This window comes from Loxodonta africana, chromosome 19, assembly GCF_030014295.1.
Source record: "Loxodonta africana isolate mLoxAfr1 chromosome 19, mLoxAfr1.hap2, whole genome shotgun sequence".
In the NCBI taxonomy this organism is placed as follows: domain Eukaryota; kingdom Metazoa; phylum Chordata; class Mammalia; order Proboscidea; family Elephantidae; genus Loxodonta; species Loxodonta africana.
Window position 1 is genome coordinate 62,785,110 of NC_087360.1, and position 27,460 is coordinate 62,812,569.

Here is a 27,460-nt window from a genome sequence, read left to right on the forward strand (position 1 = left end):
CATGATAAGTACAAGCCTAAAGTCAGTTCTTACAGAGCTCGACAACTGGCAGCTCATCAGTGGGCTCTGGAAGATGGAGATTGTGACTGAGGATTTTATTTACCTAATTAAAAGGAAGGATAGTGCCAGACATGAGAAAAAGAACAGTATTTCTAAGATAAACAAAATCAAGCTTTATTATTTTCCCATCAGTGATTGCTGAATCTTCAGCTTAAGAGTCGATTACATAAGCTCTGGGTTAGTGTTTCTGCTATTTATGATATCATTTAGTTGTGACAATGCCACAGCTGTCAGCTCAGCGTGGGGCTGCTACTTTTCTGCTTTAACAGCCTTATAGTTTGCTATTTTGGGAGAGGACATGGCTGGAGGGAGAAGGAATATGGTGACAGCAAATATCCTTTTCAGGATCCGGAGAACTTTGCTTTAAAAATATAAATTGGGATTACTTTGCTAAAATTTATAAGTGGGATGAAGAATCAACCATTACCACCTGAAGCTCTTCCACTCTGGTTCTAGATACATTGACGATTTCACCATTTGGAAATAGGGCTGTAGCTTATTTATTCAACAGTTAGCAATAGCAAGAATACTGGTATTTATGGAGGTACTGAAATTTTACAACTGAGAGAAGTATTTATTATTATTTATTCTGATTGTTTCTTAATCTGTTTTTGGCATGGATGAAATTATAGTTTATCTGAGAGCCTCAGAGTGAGAAGACAGCTGTGGAAGTGTTTCTAGAACAGAATTACCAACCCCTCCCAGCTAAAAGAAAATGACTACTTTTTAAAAGATGTGTAAAGAAACATACTCTAGTTTCCAGAGAAAACAAGCTTATAGTGAAGAAATGGGCTTTCAACAAAGGTCATGATTTTGAGCTGGATTATAATTTGCCTTCTTCAAACTATGTAACTGTTTTCATGGTATCTGGGGAGATACTTTTCCCTCTTGTTTTCATTTTACATTAGAATAAAAGAACTTGTCACCGATGATCTGCTTACCGAAACTATCTTATACAGGACTATGTAAAGACAGGGACAGTCGGTGGTTCAGTAGTAAAATTCTCACCTTCCATGCGGGAGACTGGGGTTCAATTCCCAGCTAACGCGCCCCACGAGCAGCAACTACTCATCTGTCGGCGGAGGCCTGTGTGTTGTTATGATGCTCAGTAAGTTTCAGCGGAGCTTCTACACTAAGATGGACTAGGAAGTCCTGACGATCTACTTCCAAAAATCAGTCACAATGGTCACAGACGGGACAGGATCAGGCAGCATTTTTTCTGTTGTTCATGGGGTTGCCATGAGTTGCGGGCCAACTCAACGGCAGCTCACAACAAATATGAAGAGTGGGTATTCTTTAAGCCTTCCAAATGGAATATTGAAAAAACAATATATATATATAATATGATGTATAAGCCAGGAAAATCACTATTTCTATAACTTCTGATTTATGAAAACTAAATATACAAAAATCTAATTTACAATTTAGGTGGAGAGTAGGTGTGTAACTTTTAAGTAGTAATTTATACTACAAAGAATTTACCTCTCTCTTCCTCTAAATAACATCACCCTCATTTTCTTGTAGTCCTTCAAACTCTCAAGATCCAGAAGTTTCTATAACCAGATCCGTCTTTAAGACCAGCCCAAGAATTAATAGGTATCTAGGGGTGACAAGCTGAGACTCCAGCTTGTGAACATACTGGTTCTATGTCAGGTTTCCTGTTAAGAGATATGGAATAATGGACTAAATGAAGGGTCTAGGGAATTCATCTGGAGAAAAATATACTAGTTAAAGCTAATGTGTCAAGATACCAACAGTCACTTGAAATTTGGGTAATTTCTTAAACAGGAAATGACAAGAAAATTATTTAAAGGAGCCACAGACGTAATGTATGGTGATTCTGTGGCAAACCTCTGTACCTATTAGAAAGTTATATGCAAGCGTCTTTCGGACAATCCTACGAGGGCTGCATTTGCCACAAGACTGATGTGTTGTTTTTACATAAAAAGGGAGGCAGGAAAGCCATAAAGGGATCCCAAGGGAAGGGTCACCCTCACATTCCAATTTTTAGAACTGCAAAGGAAAATAAACAAGGCATGGAAACTATCTGCACAGATCAACACCCATGTTCAAAGACAAGAGAAGGAGAGAAACCATCAGCTCTTTAAACTCTTGTTCACCTCCTTCAGAGTCCAATTTCCCCAGGATGAAAGGGGTGGTTGACTGGCTGGCTAGGATAGAAGCAACAAGAGAGGAGCTGAGATCCCCTTCCTCATACTGCCCCCACTCTGACACTGTCACCAAGAGCACCCCAACCTGAGGGAACCAAAGTGCCACACAAACTTGAAACAAGTTTTATTTGGGAAGAGCTTCTACCTTTGTTAAAGCTGCAAGCAAGTTCCTGTCACAATTTTAGCTCTAGAGGCCTAGTAGTTTCAGAGATATCAGTGTTCAAAAGTGTATTTCAAAATTAATAACAAAAATAAACCTGTACCAAAAGGAAACAACTTTTAGATTGGTTTGGAATGTACAGCTGTTGATGTCAGCTGTTCTCAGAAATAAGCCAACCACTTCCTTGGAAATCAGATGGGATGGAGTCAATACCCACAGAAGGCATTATCTTTAAATAAGTTAGCTACTGGGACACGATTATTCACTCCTTAGAAAACATGGTAAGGTAACAAATCCCAGCTGGTGGGGTATGTGGTTACAGCACCAATTTCACAGGGAACTTACAGGATCATGGGGCCAGCAGAGGCTGGCATATGGTATACGATGTGAGAGCATTCACTGAACGTGAAGGAAGAATATGAAAAGGGCAGGGAGTGTTGCTTGGTTCCCATCCTGGACTTTTATCTTGCAAAAAGGAGAGGCTGTGTTCTGCACCATTTTAGGAAGAACACTTCAAGCAGTTAAAAAAACAAAAATAAAAAAGAATACACCCAGGATTATTCTCCAGAAAGTCCATGTCTGAAAAGAAAAGAGGAACCTGCTCAGGGTTCCCACGGGGGGCTCCTCCTCCCATCCACTTCTGTTTCCACATGATATAAGACATCGGCCAGAGTATGCTCTACCACGGCGCCCCAGCCCATGTCACTCATCTGCAGGAGGAAGGAGAAACAGGGAGACGGGGTGATTAAAACAACCGCGGCCAGGCAAGAACAAAGATACTGAGGACGCAGGGCCGACACCTTTAACGTTACTCACAGGGCGGTAAGAGAGATCCTTTGGAGGACACTTGAAGCACGGTCCAAAGTTAATGGAAACCTGGGATAAATTCACATCAAGCAGACATGAAAAAACACAAGAAGGAAATACTGAAAAAGTTAATTTGACACGGGACATTTTTCTCTTTAAAATATAGTTGTGATGTTCAGGGTGTAACTGGAATGTATGTTGTCTATTAAATGGCTAAAAGTGGTCAACGCCCTAACGTCCATCAAGAATGAGGCAAATAAAATAGATCTGTATTGATTTCTGTTCACAACTTATGGATTTCCCTCTTTCACTGGCTCCATTGGTGGCTACTGACAGACTAAAAATACATGGAAACTTCCAAACATTAAATTTTCAATCACTTTTTTTTTTTTTTTAACAGGCCCTAATGAAGATAGTTCCCTTCTTCCTGCTGGATCATACTTTAAAGAAAATCAATATAAGCAAAAGTTATTAACAAATAATGGTATGAGACAGCATGACCAAATTGATTTATGAATGTATATACTTTATATCCTTTACATTAAAAATTTGTGCTCCACAGAGTGCAAAGGAAAAGTATAGGTTACACTAAATGCATGATCTTCATCCAAGGAAATCCTTCCTAAAAGCCCCCGACTGTTTCTGGACCAAACAGTAACAGTAGTGACACATTCCTTCCCATCTTGCGCTTGGGCCTATTCAGCTTGCTTTCTAGAAGTCAACCATCGGCTCTTTCATCACAACCATTCACCCACTTCCCTCCAGTTACGTTCGGAGGATGAACACGATACATACTGCGCAGCTCTTGTACAGTGAGATGGCTGGGAAGTAAACGCCCTCAAAAATATCTCTGTAAGCCACACCTTGATTGACACCATTTTTATAAAATATTATCTGAAACAAAAACCATGGGTTTTACTTCAGAATTTAAGGAGAGAACAAACAAAAAAGGAACTCACTTGGAGAACCCTTCAGAAGTGCTGCCACCACACCAGACCACTGCTGTAATGTATCCAGAGAAGAGCGTACAGCTTGTATAACAACAAAAATATCTTACGTTTATATAATACTTTAGGTTTTTTCAACTCACTTTTACATGTGCCATTTTAGTTGGTCTTCAGGTTTCGTATTTTCTGAACTCCTACGTGATTTGATCAAACAGGTCCACATTCGATTATTTGTTATATTGTATTTATAAAAAATAACTTAGTCTCCCACTTGCCTCAGGTCCCTACTTCTGCATTTCTCATATGAAGGTGTCTTTGGATCTTCTATCACAGTCTCTGCATCTTCATTTTCTTTTTTCTCTTTTCCTTAATTATCCTGAATATTTTCTCTTAACCACTATAGTGACTACAGGAAAGGCACCTTTTGCTACAGTAACTTCTTTTTTTGCCTCCTCTTGCAAGCAAGAGCCATCTTCTCTCTGGCTATATCGCTCCTAGATTTACTACTAGTTTTCCTTTACGGTTTTCCCCTAAAAATAACTGGAACCAAGTTTCTTTATTTTTCCTACATTCCCTTCTATTACTATCCCAGGTGGTTCACTGCATTTTTATGGAAAATGTTTCCAGTTCAGAACTTTCTCTTAATTTTTGGCACCTGTGGCCGGCACCAATGTACCGGCCTTTGACTGTGCTATGACTTTGGGCAAACATCTTCCCAATGACCCTGGGAAGGGGAAGTAGAGAAAATTCTAGAAAATGCTGAGTGAGCCAATATAGCTCCTGGTGCTCAGGGTCACAGAGCAAGGTCTCCTCCCCTAAGAATAAATATATCTGTCTTGCTTCCTCAATCTCCTGTAATTCCCTTTATTAGGCCATTGTTTTTATACTGGAACCCTGGTGGCACAGTGGTTAAGAACTCAGCTGCTAACTGAAAGGCCGGCAGTTCGAATCCACCAGCCCCTCCTTGGAAACTCTATTGGGCAATTCTCCTCTGTCCTATAGGGTTGCTAGGAGTCACAATTAACTCAACAGTTTTTTCATTTGTTTGTTTTTATGCTGTTTTTTTCTACAGACTGCTCCTGAAAGAACCCTCTCCCAGCAGCAGCACGGGACCGCACAAACAGCACAAAACCAGTGGGCAGCAGAGCGAGCCTCTGCGTGCTCTGCTACTGGCTAGCTCTGTTACCAGCAAATTCGTTCACTCCTCTCTGGGCCTCATTTCACTATCAGGGTCTGGTCCTAATCTTTCAGGTCTTTTAGATCTGACGTTATGACCATGACTCACCTCACTATGGGGAGTCTGCTTTAGGCTCTTCTCTGCCTTATCCACAAAGTCTTTTTCTTCAAAATACAAATAACTTTTGAACTTTATCAAAGCCTTGAAAACAAAGAGAAAGGGGGGGAAAAAAGTGGCACATTAAAGCACTAGCTACATCATGACAATTTTAAAAAGCTAGATTCGCGCAAATAGCACTGAGTCCTTGTGCTCTACAGCAGAAACTAAAAATCTCTGTGGAACTGGTTTTGAACTACTATGTAATTCTTAAAAATACCAGACGGCACATGTTTGTCAAACATTTTCAAAAAAGGCCTTTACTAAGAAAATTCTGAGGAAACACATACATACAAATACACACACTCTCATCACAACAAAAATACCCATAAAAGTGGCTAAATTAGTTCATAGACTTTTCTCCCCCTCAATAATTTCAGCGAAAAAAATGACAGGTTTACTAGGCCTAAAGCTTCTTATTCTATAAAAACAATTTTGAAGAGTCAGTAAAGCTTCTTATTCTATAAAAACAATTTTGACGAGTCAGTTTAATAGCACTACTTTTTTCACTCCTAGGTCCCCACCTGTTTCTCCCACAGGTGGTTTCTGGGCCACTATCTTGTGTTGCTGGTTCCCAAGAGTCCATATAGCTATCTAGTCCCCAGGTTAATATATTAAGTTAGTTTTTAATTACATTTTTTCTAGCACATACACGTACTAAATATGATTTTTAAAAAATTCAAAAGATACAAAAGAATATAAAATGAAGAATCTCTCCCCTTTCACCACTCCCTCAAACCCTAGCCTCCCGTGCCAAAACCAACCCCTGTTCCAGCTTCTTGGTATCCTTCTGGAGAGTCTAGGCACATTAACATCTTAACAATTTAAAAACATACACAAACAAAAACACACACCAGACAAATACACAAAGACTGTGTATTTGTATGGCAAAACAAGCCATACAAATGGCAGCATACTATACATTCTTTTCTGTATCTGGAGTTTTTCAGTCAACAAGACATCTTGGGAATTATATCAACAGATCTACAGTATTCTGTTGTATGGATGCAGTATTAACAAAGACCTTTACATTATATAAAGCCAGGGATCAGGCTTACATTTAAGGGTTCTAGACGACAGGAGGTGCAATATGAGTGAACAGTGTTATATGATCAGTAAAATTGGATCTGAGGCTGCTTATTATAAGAACAAATTCAAAGGGTTTACACCACTCAACTTAAAGACTTACGCTAAAGCTACAACAGTCAAGACACTGTGGTACTGGCATAAAGACCAACAAACAGATCCGTGGAACAGAACACAGCATCCAGAAATAAACCTACACTTATATGGTTATTTGATTTTTCCTAAAAGCACGAACGCAATCCACTGCAGAAAGTTTGTTTTTTTTTTTTTTAAACAAATGCTGCTGGAATAACTAAATGTCTATATGGAAAAAAAATTAACCTCAACCCCTACCTTCACACCACACACAAAAATTAATTCAAGGTGGATCAGAGACCTAAATGTGTGAGTTAAAACCATAATTCTTTCAAAGGAAAACATAGGACAATCTCTTCATGACTTGGGAGTGGCAAAGATGTCTTAGTTCACAAAAAGTAATATAGCTATAAAAGAACTAAATTAGACTTCATAAAAATTAAAAATGTTGGTTCATCAGAAGACATTAAGAAAATGAATAGGCAAGTCACAGTCTGGATAAAAAAAACTTAAAAAAAAAAATTGATGAAGGACTACAATGCGGACCATAAATACAAAGAATTCCTACAACTCAGTGATTAAAAAAAACCCGACTTAAAAATAGGCAAGATACTGGAACGGAAACATCACAAAAGATAGATGAATGGCCAATAAGCATATGAAAAAAGGTCTAATACCATTAGTCATCAAAGGAATACTAATTTAAATCACGATGAGATAGTACACAACAGAATGGCTAAAACTGACATACGACACGAAATGTTGGCTAAGATGTGGAGCAAATAAAACTCTCATGCACTTGCTGGGAATGGAGAGTCTAACAATTTCCTGTAAAACTAAACACGTACCCACCCTATGACACAGTGATTCCATTTCTAGGTACTAACTCAAAAGACATGAAAACATATGCTTACAAAAAGATCTGTATGAGGATGATAAATACTTTATTCATAATAGCCCCGAACTTGAGATAGCCCAAGTGTTCATCAACAGGAGAGTAAATAAGCTGCGGCACAATCTTACACTTACAATGGAATTCTACTCATTGGTAACAAAGAACAAACTACAGATTTCCGCAACAATACGGATGAGTCTGAAAAGCGTTATGCCAATAATAAAAGCTGAATACAAAAGACTACATACTGTATGATCCCAGTAGTATAAATTCAAGAATAGGTAAGACTAATCTACGGTGGGGAAAAAAAATCCAAATAGCGGCTGCCTCTAGGAGGACGTGGAAACCCTGGTGGTATAGTGGTTGAGTGCTACAGCTGCTAACCAAGTGGTTGGCAGTTCGAATCCACCATGCACTCCCTGGAAACTCTATGGGGCAGTTCTACTCTGTCCTATAGTGTTGCTACGAGTCGGATTCGACTTGATGGCAGTAGGTTTGTTTTTTTCTAGTATGACAGAGGTGGGGATTGACTAGGAAAGGGCATGAGGGAACTTCCTGGCGTAATGGGAAGATTCTGATCTCCACAGGGTTTGGGTAACCTCAAAACTCGGTGAATTTTGTACATTTAATTTAAAATTTGTACATTTAATGTAAATATTACATCAAAAGGAAAAACTAAAGAATACTGAACTCTAGCTAATGATATGCATACTGAAGTACTTTGGGGGAAGCGCACTGTGTCTGCAATTTTCTCTGAAATGCCTAAAACAAGATGGCTAGGTGGACTAATGGATGGATAACGTGTGAATGATAAATACAGGCGGTGAATACAAGGCACTGACTCTAAAATTCTTTCAACTTTGTTGTATGTTGGAAATTTTTCATAATAAAATGTCGAGGAAAAAAGTGAATGGTGGTCAGCACCATAAGAGCGCAGGAAGGCCACACGTGCCGGCCCTGGCTGCCACAGGTCTCCAGGTCCCAGCAGCCCCTCGGGAGAGGACAAACTCACCTTATCTTTGTAAGTATCAGGCAGTGACTTGGCTGTCTCTGTGTCTTCAGGAAGATTGATATAAAATCCCAGGACATCCCCCTGTCCATAGCCAGAAGAGTAGTGTTTGCCAATGGACTGGTGGAATTTGGTTCCCTTTTTGCTCCGCCAAGAATAGCTAAATTTATCATAACCCAAGGGAGCTTGAAGGTTACCTGTCCCAATAGAAGGATATGAAGGAAGTCAGGGATTGCAAGTCAACTCTGGGTTGCTAAAGGAAAAGATTCTACTCTTTTTTATTTTTATATTTTTTTGTCCATTTTGTAAAATTGCTAACCATTTCTCACAAGCAAAGACTTATATATAAAAATATTCCTAGGAACTGCAAACCTCTCAGGAACTGCATTGTCTGCCCATAGTCTGGACGCCTCAGTCAGATGGCTTACACCTCTACCTGCTGTAATGTCCATAGCATGGCTTCAGCTTACCTAAGGGCTGGGACCAACCCAGTCTCGCAGCAGTGTCTGGGGGCATCTCATCCACAGTGATTTCAAAGTACCAGGCACCTTTCCGTACGCCATGAGAAGCCCGCACCATAGAGTAGCCCTTCTCTCCAACCACAGTCAGTCGGTCATCTGAGATCTTCAGCTGGGGAGCTGCAGTGGTGGAGATTAAAACAGCCCTGCACCTTAGCTGAGGTACTTGGAGACAACTGCCACAAAAACATTAGTCCCTTAGGCTACAGTAAAACAAAACGAAAAATCGGAAATATCAGGTCAGGAGTTTAAGATACAGGGGAAAGGAAGAAAGCTGTTAGGTAATTTTACATTTTACATGACAAGTTAAAATCAATTATACTGCATATTCCATGTAACAACTGATTGTAATGTCTTTGGATTCTCACTTCAACTATCTTTAATAAGATTTCATTTTTATTTTGAAACAATTTCAGACTTTCAAAACTTAGGAGTTCCCATACATCATTCATTCAGCTTCCCCAAATGTTAACATCATCTATAACCATAATACCATAATCAAAACCAGAAAATTAATGTTGATATAACACCTTTAACCAATCTGTAGACCATATTCAAATTAAGCCAATGATCCAAATAATATCCTTTTCCCGGTCTAGGATCCAATCCACTGCATGTCTCTTTAGCGTTCTCCAGTCTGGGTAGTCCTCAGCCCATCGTCTCTCATGGCACTCAGTACCGGTCACTTAGTTTGTAGAAAGTCCCTCAGTTAAGTTCGTCTGTTATCAGACTGGCGAAAATTAAAATATAGGACAACGCATTCTGTTGGTGAGACTGAAGGGAAACAAGCAAATTGCTACAACCCTCCTGAAGGGAAACGTGCCTGTACTTAACACGACTCCATATGCACTTACCTTCTGGCCCAGCAATCCCACTCTAGAACCTACACCGAAAATACCCCACCAGACATATGTACATTCAAGTCGCTTGGTTTGTAATTGCAAAGTACTGGAAATAATCTAAATGCCCATGCATAGAGTGGTTGATATAGAGTGATTTCTAGGACATACTTGAAAGAAGATATAAGAATACACCTGTATCTGCTCACCTGTACAAAAGAAATACAGAAAGGATAAGCTAGAAACCAAAGAGGTTACCGATGGGGGACAGATGGGAAAGTGGTACAAGAAAAGGAGAAGACGAGAATGGGGTACCAGGGATGAGTAGGGAGTGCCACCCTGAGTAAAACTTCTTGTGACTCTCAGATCCATAGCAATGTTTCACATAGCCTTCACGCACACACCCCTCCTCGCCCCAAGATGTGAGAGAACCCAAAGTGGCACGCAAACCTTAAAAAATGAACCTAACTGTATTACGAATGAAAAACATACACTGAAGGAGGTGGGGAAGAAAAGAACAAATCTAAGTTAATTTGGAAAACAGTCTCTTGACTGAATATGGCAAAGCAAAAGACAAAAAGAACTGTTCATAAATGCTGTGATCTAACTAGTAAATGTTTCTCACAGGGGTTTGCGGTTCTGGAGCTATTTCATGTGCGTATTGGAAATGAACAAATACATACTTTGTAAACAATTAAAACTAATTTTCTCACTGTTAGAAAAAGAAGTTACAAATAATGAATGCTGGAACAAACCCTGGTGGCCTAGTGGTTAAGTGCTATGGCTGCTAACCAAAGGGCTGGGCTCGAATCCACCAGGTGCTCCTTGGAAACTCTATGGGGCAGTTCTACTCTGTCCTATAGGGTCGCTGTGAGTCGGAATTGACTCAATCGCACTGGGTTTTTGGTTTTGGAACAAACTCTGGTGTTCAACTGGAATCTGAGGTAGCCGTATAAACTCAGTATAGCTGTGTGTATACATGTGGGTTAGTACACTTAAATATATTTCCTAGCTCTGTCCACTGGGAGAGTCTAGAAGCAAAGTGCATTCCAGTAACAATGAGCACACTTAACACCTTGATCTTAATTTCTAAACACCATTCTCCAATCAAAGGAATCAGGGATTCCAGGAGATGTAGCTGACACCAACCTAGGCAAGGCAAAACACAAGACGAGTGGAACATTTTGTGATGCCAGAAAGTAAGGAAGTAGTTCAAAAAAAGAGAGGTGAGGGCTTACTGAAAGAACACAGGAGCCAACCTAAAGAAGCTCCTAATGGCCAAAACCAGGATAATTTAAGCAACAAAATAATAAAGTATTGGATTATACTTCATAGAATACTTTACATATATATGTACATATATACATAATAGATTAAATAAATAAATGAAGAAGTAAACAGAAAATCATCAGGCAGATACCATAGTTATTACTGCTATAGACAAGATCCATTGATAGATGCTAAAATAAACAGGCAAAACTTGATAGAGAGGATATTTACAGTCTCAAAGTATCTCCCCAAGATATTTATTAACTACAAAGGGAAAGATAGTAACTTTTCCAGTGCAGAATCACCTTAACCAAATGACTGTGGTCAACATCACCTATAAAAAGACATCAGCATCATGAACCTCATAAGATAATACAATGAGAAAGACTCATTTCTGTGATAATCTTGCCAAAGATACATAGCCTCAGTCTAATCATAAGAAAACATCAGACAAACCCTCACTGAGCGACATTTGACAAAATAACTGATCAATACACTTTAAAAAAAAGTCTAGGTAATGAAAGACAAGGAATGGCTGAGGAACTGTTAATTACAAGAGACTATGGAGAAAGAACTAAATGCAATGTGAGATCCTAGAAAACCGACATTAGGGAAACACTGGTGAAACTCACATGAGGTCTTTAGTTAGTAGTATTTACCAATGTTAATTTTCTGGATTTGATAATACTACTGTTGTATAAGTTGTTACCATTAGGAGGAGCTTGGTGAAGACTGTATGCATACTCTATGTTACTTACTGTTGCCAACTTTACTGGAAGTCTGAAGTTAGTTCAAAATAAAAGCTATTAAAAACCACACACACACACACACACACACACACACACACACACAAATGGCTGGAATTTATAGTAAGAGTCAGAGAAGGAAATTATTTCTTGTACATTCTAGCTAGAGATGGGGGTGGGGTGGATAACAGTGACATGTGTATCTAATTCTAGGCTGGACAAAGCTGATGACAGTAGTTCAAGGTAACACAGCATCAAACATTAATACCTGACATACCTCGATCATGGAGGGCTAACAAAACCCGTTCATATAAGCAGGCTCTGTAGAGGTCTCCAGGAATAGGTTTTCCTGCCCAGCAGTCAAGTTCAAGCTTCTCAGGGTCAGGGGCGTGGGGATCAGGCTCGGCTAGAATATACCGATAGCCGTCTTTGTTAAACGGGTGTTCCAAGGGGTAGCCATGAGGGGGGAGGCGCTGAGCAGAAAACAGAGGGTCACTGCAAAAGGAAAAAATAAAATAAAGAAATTGCCCTTACCTTTGTCTGAAACTGAGGTGATAAAATTCAGGTCACTTCTTACTGAGGCTGGAAACAGATGGAAGTGCTCCTATCCCAGGGCTTCTAGTTATTCATTTATAATAACACACATACTAAAAGAAGCCACCCTCCTTCCTGCTCGTCCTTTCTCCCGTACCCGCTCTAGCTCAACGGCCTTCAATTCTGTAATACAGGCCTCTGAATCATGAGATTTCAGCTGGAACATGTGATTTCACAGCAAATGCTTTTCGCTGCTCAAATAGGCCATCCTGCCCTCTGCAGGCAAAACAGGGGTATAAGCCTGGCAGTGGTGTCTACGAAACTGGGCGGGCAGGGCGGAGGGCGGTTTCCTTTAGTATATGTATTGTCAGAAACGAATCAACAGAAGCTCAGAGATATGAGTACTTGCTATCTATGGCCAGGCGGAATAAGAAGTGACCTGCACGTTACCACCTCAGTATCGGACAAAGGTAAGGGCAGAAGCACAAGAAGGGAGAAGCAGAAAGTTTAAGCAAAGGAGCTGACATTCAATATTGGTTTCATTCCTTCTTCCCCATCCATCCTTTCTCAAGATGCCTCAACAGAACTTTACTTTCCAGGTTTATTAGCAAAGGGTACTGCCCTGGGGCCAGTTTGTGCAGTAACAGTTAGAAAAAAATAGAACCCATGGCAGCCTGGAGTTATTTTGCCCCTCAAAATGCTCAAGGTTCAAGAAAAATGGACAGGCTTTTTTAACCTCAGTAACTTTGGTAAGTTACTGAAGACTACGCTCTAGTGGACTTCGTAAGCACAAGAGAACTCCAACAGTGGTGGGCAGGGTGGATGCTCTCCCCACCTCCGGGCCTTCTTGGTGGTCCCAGTGGTCCCTCCGTCCTGCTGCTTGCGCTTAGCTCCTCTTCCTTTTCCACTGCTTCCTGCTGCAATTCCTCCTTAGAAGAGAAGGCAGGTCACGTTCAACCAGCTGTGACAGAAGCAGCACGAGGGCACTGAAATTCCATGGGGACTCACACATCCAACATGCATTTGTGTAACAGCACAGGAGGAGTTCCTTCCTGAAGGCATATGGGGTTGCACCCCAGTTCTGAATGAGTCTGCTGAGTGTGGGTCTCACAGCCCAGAACACTGAGTTCTGGCAGAAAGCACCAATAATGTCGGTGTTACATTCCCAGCCTTCCTTTCTTAACAAACCACAACTACTAGTACGCTTTCTGAGGGTGTGACACAAATGCATTTTAACTCATGAAGATTCCAAACACCCACAGCTAGAAAGAATGAAAACGACTGCCTGGATAAAGCCCCCCTCCCCTCACCATATCAATACAAACATCCAGAAGAATGTCTTCACTTGCTTGAACTGCACAATTATTCCATGAACATAATGAAGACACAATATCTGCTAAAGCACTTAACTTGAATATCCAACAAGACGAAAGTACATCAAACATGGAAAACAAAAAAAGAAGAACTAAAAGGTGTTTCTCTCCAGTGCTACAAGACATTCAGTGAGGCTGTGCATGGCACGAGACAGATGGCTTTAAATTTGGTGGGCACTTTTTAGTCCCATACCCATTCATCAGTACAACATTAACATCATGCCAATGCATTAAATTCAGGTTAGATGAATCCGGCTTGTGGAACTAGGAACAAATATCACCAAGAGATAATTGACCTATTTTATACAGAAAAAATATATAGCTTTATACAAAGGCAAGGAATGTCACCTTGTGTATTTCTGAAATTGGCTCTTTGAAATTCCAGTTGAATTTTGACATTCCCCTCAACTGGTTTGGTTTTTCCCCCTTCCAGAAAATGTCCCTGAACTGCAGGAAAACACCTTTATGTAAACAACTGCATAGAGTTCTAGATCTTAAGTTGGGGCAAGCTTGGAAATTATCAGCAGTTCTGCTGCCATAAGAAGGATCGAGACATGAGGGTAGGTCATATTCCGCATAAACAGGACCAGACGTAGGCAGAGCTTCCTTTTATGAACACACCAGGTGTCACTCCTGTTTCTCATAAAAGGTTTAACGTTAAACTGCTGTAATACCAATATCTCTAGTTTGAATTACCTTAATCCTTTAAATAGCCTTTTCATTGTCATTTGCATTTCAATTATTTTAAAGTGAAGTTTTAGATCCAGCTTGGACAGAACAAACAGTACTGAGGAGACGGCTGGCCACATTAGGCAGAATATGACAACGTACAAGCTTTTCATGACTAACAGTAAACTGGAACTACTGTCTCATATTAAGTGCTATCGCCACCATTTCCACAATGCTTTACAATGTTTACTTAGTTTTAGCTTCGACCACAAGTCAGCAAAAAAGCATTTTCCAAACCACAAAATACTTAAGTCTGAGAGGCTGAAAGAAGACAGAGGAGGAATTCACCTCCAAAAGAGGCTCCACCTGTAAGAACAGAAGTGGCACCATGTATTTGTCAAATTTTAACAACTGAAAGGGAAAAAATGGTGTAAAAAGAGAACAACATACTTAGCAATTTCTAACCCATCTTAGAATATTAATCACATTAAAAAAGATTAGGTATTTCAGATGCTACTACTCCAAAAGACAAGTTAATGATGTCAGATGGACAGCTAGCTACTTCCCGGGTACCCCGACTCTTATGAGATTACCATCAGTAACTAAGGGCATTCCCAATATTACACGGGTTAACAAACAGAAAAGCATGCTATCAAGAGACACAAATGCTGTCACATGATAAACACTTCCTAAATAATCTAGTTTCAGAGTAAGAAAATGAGTATAGGAGGTTAACATGGTAATTAACAGCCGAACTAAGGGAATGGAATGGACAGCAAATAAATCTTTCTAAATTGTTAGTTGCGAGGGTACATATGGGGAATCTAATATCAATATAGTAAGCCTGACATTAAAACTGTACCTTATGCTAAGCCTGTCTCACTAAAGACCAACCTGTGGTGTAAAGTGACAAAAAGTTCTCCTCCATTACCATCTGCCAAATCCTTGGCTAGCTCCTAAAAATTGAGTTTTGGACTTAAAAGCATCTTAGTAAATATCCAGTAAAGGGTCAACCAAAGAAATGTCCAATTCTAGGCACGTATGGACTTGACAGCTTACAAATATTTCAGCAACAAGACCTTTAAACACTCACCATTTAGATTCCCACTGGTAGACACAGCACCGCTCTGTTTTTGGTTGTCATAAGCAGGACCAATGTTACTAAGATCCTGGAAGGAAAAAAAACATTCCAAAAGGGGGCTACATAACGAAGCCAATCTGGTAATGCTCAGAAAACAGAGAGAAGTTCTAATAGCAATACAGTAGGTGTTACTCCTATTTCTAACAGCAATTAGAATTTGAAAAGGACAATCCTGAAGAAACTAAAACCTGCAGGGGTCCCAAACTTGGATGAGTTAGGGATCAGCAAGTAACATGTGTGAGGCAGGCCAAGGGTAAGGTCAGAGTGGGTTAGGATTAAGAATGATGAGGAATGGCAATCAACCCAGACTACTGGTGGCAAAGTAAAGGGGTCTGGGGAGCAGTGGCAAACTGGAGTGCATAAGCTCCGTTTGGAAACCCTGGCGGCGTAGTGGTTAAGTGCTACAGCTGCTAACCAAAGGGTCAGCAGTTCGAATACCACCAGGCGCTCCTCGGAAATTCTATAGTGAAGTTCTACTCTGTCCTGTAGGGTCGCTATGAGTCGGAATCCACTCGAGGACACTGGGTTTGGTTTTTGGTTAAGTTCCATTTATTCAGCTTCCTGTGGGAACTTAGGCCCAGTGTGGTCAAAAATCCTCATTTTCAGTGCTAGCAAAGCAAACTTTTAAGGCACAGCTAAAAAATTTGATCTCCTGAGCTGACAAATGTAACCCCTGCCATAAAACGATGAGTGGAAATTTTGTTCTGCCTCATGTTATGCTAAAGATGCCGCACAAACTGATTTTCCTCTTAACAAAGAATGTTTCAAAGGGCAAAATTTGAGACGATACATTAGAAATCATTTGGAATGGCATATTTATGTCACAAATGAGAACACAAAACTTAAAAAAGATGAATTTTCTAAAGTTATGACATTTTGGGGAAGAGCCAGGACCAAAACACTGGTCTCCTGGTTTAAGGTTAGTGTTCTTCCACATGTAACAGTAACCACTTATTTGGAGCCCACCATCTTAAGGGCATAAAGGCAGTGTGTTATGTGGCAAAGATACAAGTGTAAATAAAACCTGGTTCCCTGTCCCCAAATGGCACAACAGCAAAAGACTATAAAGCATATTAACATACCTGATCCAAAAGTCCAAATTTGGGGTAATCTTCTTCTGGGTCTTTACTCCCGGGATCAGGGTGTTCCTTTACCAAGAATACATCTCTTTCTTTACTCTAAAAGGAAACAGGGTTTTAGTAATGCTAGGAGATTTATGGAGACCCTGGTGGCATAGTGGTTAAGAGCTACGGCTGCTAACCAAAAGGTCAGCAGTTCAAATCCACCAGGCGCTCCTTGGAAACTCTATGGGGCAGTTCTACTCTGTCCTTTACGGGCCAACTATGAGTTGGACTTGACTCCACGGCAGTGGGTTTGGCTTTTGTTTTTTTTAGGAGATTTATACTTCAAAGAAATACTGAATGGATGATCAACCACCAACTCCTTAAGTCAATTCCTAGGTGTAGTCTCCAAAATAGACAGCATTGCTTTTCCTCTGATTAGAAAATTAATACATGACCATCATAAAAATTCAGACAATAGAAAAAACTTAAAAAAAAAAAGAGAAGAGTCAAAGTCCTCCCCACACCTCTGCCCCCTCAGACATAAACACTGTTAACAGCTTGCTGTTAAGGTCCCCCCAGGTGTTCTCTTTAATTCTCCTTAAGGACAGTAATGTTTAGAATAAGTTTTTTTTTTTAGATCAAAGAAAAAAATTGCCTCCAATTTCAATATAAAATTATCACTTGCAAAAATGCAGTGAACAAAGGTTTCACCATGGGTGATATTAACTCAAGACAGAAAGTGTGATTTTATGTGTGCAAACTGCAAAAATTTACAATTAGCTACATCTCACACTCTCAGAGATTGAGTATTAAGTTGTTCTCATTTTCTTAGTCATCACATTATTTCATAGTGAGGCTAAATAGAATTTAACTTTTACAAAGAACACTGGCTTTCTAAATGTCAAGCCTAACCAATTTGAGTCTACTTACCATCGTTTTAACAATGTTATTTGGCCACGTCATTTTCCCAGGTCTCTGTCTGGTCGTCATGCACTCCCAGTATTTATCAATAAATGGTATAATATCCTAATTTTTAAAACAAAATGTATTAAAACTTCTACAGTTGCTTTTAAGATTATGCTCACCAAAAAAAAAAAAAAAAAAACAACCTTTTCAAAATCTTATCAGAATCAAGAGGAAAAAAAAAAATCCACGTTTATAATCTTTTAACTATTGAAAAAATACTTAACTGCATGCAAACACTATAGATTGCGGGGGTTTTAAACAAGTAAATACAAGTCTTAGCCACACAGGGCTTACAATCCAGGTGGAGGGAAAATATCCATCCCATTCCCTTTGGTTGCCATCTGGAAGACGAAGACTCCCAAATGATTCTCTCCCCTGGGATCCTATTTCTTGCTACTTGCTTGAGACATTAGTATCAGGCCATCCTATAGGTGCCTCAAAGCTCCTTGTGACTGAAACTGCACTCTGCACCTTGCCTTACAATCTTAATCCTTAGACTCGCTGACCACTCAGAGTCCCAAACTAGCAGGGGTCGTCCTTGATTCTTCTCACACTCCCATCACATCTAAATGGTCACAAATCAGGCTTCTTCTCCACCCCCACTGCTTTCATCATGGTCCTTGGCAGCTCCTGCTTGCATGACTGAGTCTCTGAGCTTGAGCTTCTGACATCAGATTTCCCCCATTCTAGACCACCTTCCACAGTTTATCGCCACCAGGGTTAGCTCCATAAAAACCAAGTCTCACTAAAAGGAACCAGGGCTGAATCAGTGACAGTACAAGGGAAGCCTGGAATATTTTGCTGTTCCTGAAAGCAAGGAAGAGTTCAAAACCTGATGGTCAGGGTCACCGAAGTGCACATGTAGAAACTGGTGAATGTTCTGCTGTGTATATTTTCAACCACAAAAAATAAATTAAAAACAAAACACTGATGGGCACTTATCACAAAGTTTCAGGAGTCAGACTGGCGGGGCTTCGCTGGCCAAATCTGGGACAATCTGAGTATCCAAAATCATGACAAGAATGGATTATAATACGCTGATTAAAAAAGCTATGAATCCACCGTGATATTAAAAAAAAAACGTGGGGGGGAGGGAAAACTTTTCTTTGCCGAAGGATTACAACCAATAAATGTCTTCTATTTTGCACCCATCATCCTAATAGCTGATTCAGACTAAAATAATGGTTGCTGAAACCACCGGTTGAAAGGAATATGAAAACATGACATTCACACAATCTTCCTGTATCTCCCCAAGCACTACCTAATAATTACAAAGAAAAAGGGTCTCTTTCCAACAGAGAAATCTGGTAGGTACCTTCTTAACCAAGTGGTCAAATTTTAGATCACCAGTAATAAAACAATCCAGTATCTTATACCTCGATGTGGTAACATGGAAACACACGCAATGTTACCTATTAATATTCTTGCTAGAAATATTTAACCTGGACCTAATCACAAGGAAAACAATCAGATACATGAAAATTGAGGAACATTCTGCCAAACAACTGTCTAGGCTTTTCAAAACTGTGAATGTCACAGTAGGCCAAAATAACAAAATAAAACAAAAGAACTATTACTGATTAGAGACAAAGAGACATTATAACTAAATGTAATATGTGATCCTTGATCAGAGCCTGGATGGAGCAAAAACATAAAGGATATTATTGAACCAATAGTAACAGTGAAGAAATAAAACTATAAATTGTGTATTAGATAGACATTGTATCAATGTTAAATTCTAAGGAGATGCATGGAGAAGTATCAGTGGTAAAGTATAACGATATCTGCAATGCAGTCCCCCATAGCTTTGGGAAGACAAAGCAGATATAGCACAATATTAACTGCCAAATGTAGATAAAGAATAAACGTATGTTCAATGTACTAGTCTTTGAATTTTTCTGTGGGTTTGAAAATTTTCAAAATAATAATTTGGGGAAAAATAAACAAAGAGGGGAAAAACCCAAAACTAATCATGACACTCCTTCAAACACTTTAATACAGGGGAAAAAAAGGTGGTGGGAGGGCAGGCAGGGGACCCTCTGTTGACTCTTTGAGTTTGTAGGATTCAATCCAAGCTTCTCTGCTTAATAGACAAGGCCTTTGCCAATCTGATCTCAGCCTTCTAAGTCTCACTACACATCTTACGCCAGTGTTCTTCAAACTTTAAGTTGCAACCAATGAGTAGGTCAGAAGATAAATTTTGTATATCAAAACCAGCATTGAATAGAACAGAAAATATCAGAGCGCAGAGGGAAAAGGTCAGAGAATAAGCACTGTTTCATGAAACTTTTGTTTCAGTTCTAAATGAAAGTGGGTAGATAATGAATGTATTACAATGTAAACTTCATTTTAAAATTTTACTTAGTTTTCATTCTATTTCTCACCAAGAATTACAGCACTAAAGACTCACTGATGGCTAATCACCTAATTGTGAGTTCTGATTTTAGTCATGTAGTTTTCCAGTTTAATAAAGGATAATTCTTGATAATAAGAGGCATGTATAAACTGATCCCCTCCCTACAAAATCTATGATATACAGCTATAAATACAGCTAAACTAGAACTGATTATTAATTGTGGGGTAGACAGCTGCTTGCCTTTATAAAGCTAGCTAGAACTATTTAAGGGTTCATCCTAATAGCTAGGCCAAGTACATATTATAAAATGCGCCTACTAGGAAGTTAGTAAATCACGTGAAATAAGAACAAGGTAACCAACAAAGGCCGTCTCACACTTGGAAGAATTCAGGGGAAAGTACTTGTTGTTAAACAGTGTATTTAGAAGTTCTACTGATTCTTCGGTGTCATTGTAATTCCACGAATTCCATCTCTACCTTATCTTTGGAGAACATGGTTTTCGGGTGTTCATCCTGTGTTCGGGACTGCCATGTCAGGTTGGCCAAAGCACTGAGGCACATTTCCTTCAAGTCTACGAAAAAAAAGGCGGGAGGGTGGAAAAATTATTTATAGTAGTACAGTACCAACTCTATCTCTATCACCAAGGGAATATTCAACTAGATGGTCAAAAATTAACAACTACAGCAGCAAAAGGCAGTGTCATCATTTGATCTGAAATGGTCAATGGCCATCATTCAGAGCTAAAACCCAACTTAACTTCTACTGGCTACCAGGCAAAGGTCTTCTGATTCTGCTAAACCCGAATCCCACTTCTTTGCCAACTAACCAGAGGAAACTAATTTTGAAGTACTCCAGAATTTGTTCTTACTTGCTTGCTTCCGAAGGAAATAGGTATTTCCACTATGATGGCACACATTACAGTGAAAGCTGTAGTTGGTCATGAAAGGTAAACACGATCTGCGGAACAGCAAATGGTACACATTAGTGAACTTCTGAATTCGCAATTCTTCATGAGAAGTCAATCAACAAGAATCCCTCCCTCTCTGTGAGTTAGGTAAAAAAGTTATTAATACATTCAAAAACTTAAGAAGGTCACCAAAATGGGGCCCCTTGTTTTTACAAATAGCTAGGTTTTTGTTTTTCTGTCACAAAAGACATGCAGGTCAATTACTTTTGTGTGTGGCCTTTCTAGCCACGGTCTTGTAACTCCCACCCAGGTGACTGGGCAGGACTGTGATAGGGTAATTGTAGCCCACCAAGGGGTCAGTTTTGCCTTAAAAAAGAGCCAAGTCCAGAGCGGAGAGGAGGAACCCACCACCACCAGGGAAGGAGATACCCAGCAGCAGAGACCTGGCAGCAGAAGACAGTGCGATGGGCTTCCTGGCCCACAGAGAGAGACAGCTGAATGCCTTTGGGCAGAGCCTGAGAGCCAGGGAGAGGTTGTCCTGAGGGAAGAACTGTATCCTGAGCGTTCCTGAGCCTGAACTGTTAACTGTCACTTCCCTAATAAATTCCATAATTGCGAGTATGGTCTCTGAGTTCTGTGTGGCCATGGCAATGAATTAGCGAACCCAGCAGACTGTGCTGTGGGAGGGACAGTTGGTGTCAGAGTCGGTAAGATGGCAGAGGGACGAGGCATGTCGGACTTCCGCCTCATAAGAATCAGCCCTGGGCTGCTCATCTTGGTTGTTCTTCCCCCTTGTAAAACTGGAGGTCAGACACTGCCAAGACATTTTTACAGACATTATTCACCACAGTGGATAATTCAGCATCTAGGGGGTTCTCTTCGGCATTGTGTACAGGGTAGTTTATCGTATTTTCTGAGCACCTAAAAAAACTATACCAGGCCAGCTGTGGAAGAAGACAAGGTAGTCTAAGACATATCTCTTTAAGGTACCAACAATGTTCTTGGAAAGGGAAAACAAAATGGATGAAAGGATTAATTAACAACACAGAAGTCACAAAACATTAAATGTTTCATTGCCAAATGAATCCTACAGACAACAATTAGTCTGGAAGAGTTCAAAGGACCCAAGCAGTAACCACAGATTTAAGAATTCAGGAAGGTTTCTCAAGGCCTTAAGTTATGAATTGGCTTTGGAAAAATGAGTTGGTTTTCTAGTCAGGTGAGTTATGTGCAGAGATGAGAAAATGAAAGCTAGGGGGAAGGGGGCCACACTGGTGTAAATGAAGTCTGCCCAGGACAGAGGATTTGTCAGGGATATGTCAAAAAATTAGGCTTGAAAAGGTAGGAAGCATAAGGCGGCCTTATGTGCCAGGCAGAACTGTATTTTTTCTGTGAGTAAAGGGAGCTCCTTGACTGGAAAGTTTTATGGTTAAAGTGATGAGTTTAATGACAGAGTGGGTCTGAAGGGGCAAGAGATTACAAAAAGGGAAAGAATATAAGAGACTTCTGAAGCGGTACCAGCAGAGGTTAAAAAAAAAAAAGGCCTGACCAGGTGGAATTGAAATGATTTTTTAGGTTGATGAAACTATTCGGTATGATATTATAACAGTGAGCACCTGACATGCATTTGTAAAAACCCACAGGGCTGTACAACACACAGTGAAGCCTAATGTAAACTATGTGCTTCAGTTAATAATAATGTATCAGTGTTGGGTCATCAACTGTAACAAACGTACCACATGAGTACAAGGCCTTAATAATAGGAGAAACTGTTTCCAGGGAGGCGGGAGGCTGTGTGGGAACTCTGCATTTTCCACGCCATTTTCCTGTAAACCTAAAACTGCTCTAAAAATAAAGTCTATTAAAAAAAAAAAAAAGTCTGGCCTGGAGTAATAATAATAGAAATGGAAAGATCAGGGCAAGAAGAAAAAGAACTGGTAAAGCTTGGTGTCCAATTAGATGGGGGGTGGGGGTGTATCATAGAGTGTATCATAAGAGTGGCTGTATCATAGAGAAAAATCTCATAAAAAGAGGGGAGTCTGGAAGGAGAATACCTGTCTGTTTAAAGATAGCGACGAAGAAGCCAACAGAGGCGAAAGACTGAATATGGCAGAGGCTGAGAACAAAACTGAGGAACTGATGCCATTAAAAAAGATGACATTAAAGGCAGGGTGGTCGAGCTCTGGGTGACTAGAAAAGCTTCAGGAACTTAGTCTTGAAAAGCAGAAAATAACAGAAGCACAAAATACCTTTAGTACAAATGGTTTAGGTTGGAAGAGAATAAATCAGTATAGGCCGGCTTATCTTGGACTCTGTTGAAACTCAAAGAGAGGGTGCCCAAGTATGTGCTGTTTACTGTCTACTGCTGCCTCTCAAGGAATTAAGAAACGTCCCTACATCTCTGGAGAAGTTACGACTGAGTTGCTTTCTCTCTCTCTAGAACCTCTCCTGGTAAGCAGGCTGTTGTGATAAACTCATTTACAGAAGACAAAGCCTCACACTAGAGACAGGTAGGTATACAGTTATTATTTTAATTCAAATACCATCAGGTGTTCAGAGCAGCCTTTTTGTTTCATACTCTGTAGCTCATTCTCTCAGTCTTAAGATAATTCATCTCACCCAGAGGAAACCCTGGTGGCATAGTGGTTAAGAGCCATGGATGCTAACCAAAAAGGTCGGCAGCTCAGATCTACCGGGGGCTCCTTGAAACTCTGTGGGGCGGGTCTACTCTGCCCTATGGGATCACTATGAGTCAGAATTGACTCAAAAGCAATGGGGTTTTTTTTTTTTTTTTTCTTACCGAGATGGGCTTTAGCTGTAACTTCTCAAATTCAGGTACAGACTGATCTCTCCAAAGTTACCAAAACTTTGAACTGTGGTTTGATTCTTACCTGGATTCCTTCTAGTTATCTCTTTGGCCAATTTCTTTTCCTAAACCCTGTCAGTTCAAGTTCCCCTTAGCCTACACAGCCCTCTTCGAAGTGACCAGCATTGCTTAGCTTGTGTAACCCCTACAGATCTTTCTATCAAGGTCAATTCTTTCTTCCAGACTCTTTAGCATTTCTTTCTTTCTTCCTTTTTTCCCCCTTTAACACTCTATCCTAGGTCTCCAGTCACATGTTAACTTAACATTAGCATTTCTAAAACCCACTTTAACATTTTAATTAAAAGAAGAACAGGGGTTATAAATCAGCATAAACAACAAATTACAAAGGAAGGTTACTTTTTCCCAACCCCATTCAAGGGAGACTGATTCCAGAAGTAATAATACAAACTTATTTTGAGATACTCTTCTCTAAGTTTATTTTTATACCTTGGACCATAAAGGACACGACAGAGAGCCAACAACACAGTTACTACCAAAGACAGCGAATCAATAATGTTCACCTGGCTAGCTGTTGATTAAATCTCTAAAATAAGGAGAAAAGCCTTTCAATCTCAATCAGGAAATGATTTAAATTCACGAGAAGACGTAAATGATTGGAAGTCGGTTTTCCTGAGGGAAGAGCACAGGATGTCAACAGGGAGTGAGTGAGAAAAGCCAGGAGAACTGGATAAAAAGGATGGCTCAGGCATTTAGAGGCACTGGTCATCTCAAACTTTCAGCAACAGGCTTTCCTACCATATACACCAACACTTCTCCCAAAAGCCACAACACCCAATGCAAAGGTTAAATGACACTGTCTCAAATTTGTTTATAAAATGCTTCGCAATTGCACGGTTTTGTCTCCCTGCCATACTGTAAACTCAAAATCAAGGACAATACCTACCATAGTACCTGTTAGGGCTGTGCCCTCAGTCGGTAGAAAACAGATGCTCAGGGAATTAAAACAATTTCTAATCCAATATCCTACTCACTGAACGGAGGTTAGAAGACATAGGAAAAATCCTGTGTTCATATTAGCCCACAAGCCAACTATTTAATCGTTGAACATGTTGAGATCTACTTTATACAGTGATTCTTACAAAGACTTTGGAAAATACTCACGAGGTATCTATGCCAAAGGTGTCTGCTGTGAACCACTTTGTACATATTCCGCACTGCAGCTCCACCTCTCCCAACTGCCGGCCATTCTCTTCATCCACAGAGCCTGCCTGGGTGTCCATCGCTTCTGAAGTATCCCCAGCACCTTCCTGTGTCCAGAAAGCAATTAGAGAATCATATTAGTTGACTCGATTGTATTTCTGGCTCCTTGAAGAATTTTAAAACAAACTGTCTTTTGCCTGGCAAACAGAAATACTTACTAGTGTATCTTTCCCATTCGAGGATTCTGTCTCCAAACCTCCACTTACATCAACCAAGTTTGCATCCCTATAAGATAATGAATGCACTCAAGTAAGAATCTTCAAGATGAACCAACCTCAAAACGCCTATTCCCAAAGACGGTGATCAAGTACAAGTGAACTTCACACTCCTACAGCTTTTTCAGCTAAGCCTGTCCTCAGACTGAATGCCCAAGGCGACTGCCAAGATCTTAGGAAGAACGTGGCGAAGACGCAGGTCCGTGGGGCACAGGGAAGACTAATTGGCTCTTACAGACAATTCTACACAGGATTAAGTTGGTCCTGGGGGTTGTTCACAGAGACGCAGCTCTCCCACTGTTTCCACGGGGACCGCTACTACTTCCAGTCTAGCCCTGCAGGATGGCTCCTTCTCTTAGATACCTGAGGGGTCCCTGCTAGAAGAACGGGCCAGTAGCCTGCGCTGGGGTGCAAGGGCCAGCAGCCTGCGCCGGGGTGCAGGCGCCAGCGAAAGGATGGGAAAAAGCCGCCCTTGGCGCTCGCTGACGGAAAAGGGGCGTAGCCTGGGAGGCAGCTCACAGGGGACCGGCCAACCGGCGGGCGGGATTACGGCCCCAGAGGGGGCAGGGCTAGCCGTTGGCCAAGGTTGGGAGGGGGCGGGCAGGACGGCTCCCGGGAGCCCCGGGATTCCGACAGGGGCGCGCCTCCCTTCCCCGGTCCGCCGCTGGTCGCAGAACGTCTTACCCACTATCGGCCTCTCCAGAACTGGGCTCCGCTGCTGGAGCAGCAGACGTCCCCTCTCCGGCTGGAGCAGCTGCTACCGCCGCCACCGGTTTCGTCTCTCCCTCTTCCGCTGCGGCTGCATTTGAGGCCGCTGTCGGGCCCGGTCCGGCACCCGCTCCCGACCCGGGGCCGGTTCCCGCCGCCGCCATCACTGCCGCCTCCCGGACTTCTCGCGACAATACGGTCTCCGTCTCGCGCGAGTTCGTAGCTGGTGCTATAATCTTTAAATGGGAAAGGCTGGTGCCGGGTCCAGCGCCAACGGGCGGAGGGCCCGATTTCAGGGCCGCTTTAAGGTCGAGCGGAGCGGCGGAGGCGGGCGGAGCCTCGGGGTGTGCGAGTGCGACTGGCGGAGCCAGGTGAAGGCGAAGGAGCCACGGTGATTAGCTGGGTTTCTTCTGAACTCTATTTCGGCGGGGACGCTGCGCATCGTCGTGGCTTAGACTAGACATTACCACACGGAATGCCTTGAGGGCGCTGACTGAGTGTGGCCTTTGTAGCCTGTGGTGTGCACTGCAAACGTTCCGCGTTAAATGTGCGAAACGTCTTCCAGAGAGACAAGCTCTCACTGCCCCACCCCAGAAGTAATTTGTTGTACCCCACTAGAGACCTACCACCTTGAGCACGTTTCCAAATGGCCTCTCGAGGTGGGAGCCTGATTCCAGAGCCCAAGCTACACAGGTGAAGCGGGGCTGGAGTATCCAGCCGAGAAGATAAGCTGACTGGAGTGCACTGGAAGCTTTCTGTGGTTTGAAAGTCAAGTTCGAGGTTGAGAGGAGGAAAATGAAGCCCGGAGTCAGGCGACCAAAATGCTGGAAGACTTAGAGTTTAAAGAAGCTTGGTGTTTAGAGAAAAGAAAAGGTGTGGGCTAAAGGAAATTTGAGGGATCATAGACGGTACCTGGGAGGTGAAATCATTGAAGTGGGTGGAATCCTTCACAGCCATGGGCTCCAAATGAGAATACAAACCCCCAGGAGCATTCAGGCCAGGACAGTTTTAAGGAAATCGGAGTTTAGATCCTATTTCCTAAAAACAGCCTAAGAATACACCTTTCTCCCACTTTACAAAAGAAAGGCATACCTCTTAGTAAACCTGAATCTAATCTTAAAATGATGCATTGCCCCAGTGTGTACAAACCCCTGGGGCAGCAGACAAAAGAACAATTGGAAATATGTCGATACCGATTAAATGGCTGGATCGGAAATTCTTTTTATAATTAAGGTGGTTCCCAATTACTTGTTTTTGACAAAATTGAAGAGGGACCTAATTGAGTTACCAGCTGATACCAAAAATAAATGTTGATGATAGATGCTAAAATTAGTGGATGAAACTTTGAGGAATAACAGTATCCTTGCACAGACTCAAAGTATCTCCCGGTATTTATTCGTTACTGTGTAGTGGTTATAACATATGGCCTCAAATTCTTTGATAATCCTTCCTCCAGGAGGTAGAGCTTAAATTGCTCCTCTGAGTGTGTGGGCTTAATTTAGTGACCAACAAGAATGTGGAAATG

At 41.1% G+C, this 27,460-nt stretch overlaps 1 protein-coding gene across 4 annotated transcripts; it reads right to left on the minus strand.

Annotated features, from left to right (window-relative positions):
• Positions 1-2: 2 nt before the first annotated feature.
• Positions 3-26,126, minus strand: ASH2L (ASH2 like, histone lysine methyltransferase complex subunit). 4 transcript variants are annotated; one of them, XR_010318647.1, is made up of 18 exons: positions 25,912-26,126; positions 25,171-25,237; positions 24,914-25,059; positions 20,887-20,975; positions 20,495-20,589; positions 17,627-17,722; positions 16,715-16,810; positions 15,585-15,660; positions 13,285-13,378; positions 12,193-12,410; positions 9,014-9,181; positions 8,547-8,740; positions 5,431-5,523; positions 3,994-4,092; positions 3,208-3,267; positions 2,990-3,101; positions 1,069-1,362; positions 3-103 (listed from the first exon to the last, which is right to left on the minus strand). XR_010318647.1 is itself a non-coding variant. In XM_003412535.4 (17 exons), the coding sequence occupies exons 1-16, from the start codon at positions 26,097-26,099 to the stop codon at positions 2,994-2,996; spliced, it is 1,887 nt and encodes a 628-aa protein (XP_003412583.1). In that variant the 5' UTR covers positions 26,100-26,126; the 3' UTR covers positions 1,067-1,362; positions 2,990-2,993. The 4 variants fall into 4 exon arrangements, 3 of the variants coding, with proteins under 3 accessions (XP_003412583.1, XP_064128881.1, XP_064128882.1); XM_003412535.4 differs by lacking the exon at positions 3-103 and having other exon boundaries at positions 1,067-1,362; XM_064272811.1 differs by lacking the exons at positions 3-103; positions 1,069-1,362; positions 3,994-4,092 and having other exon boundaries at positions 1,375-3,101.
• Positions 26,127-27,460: the final 1,334 nt, after the last annotated feature.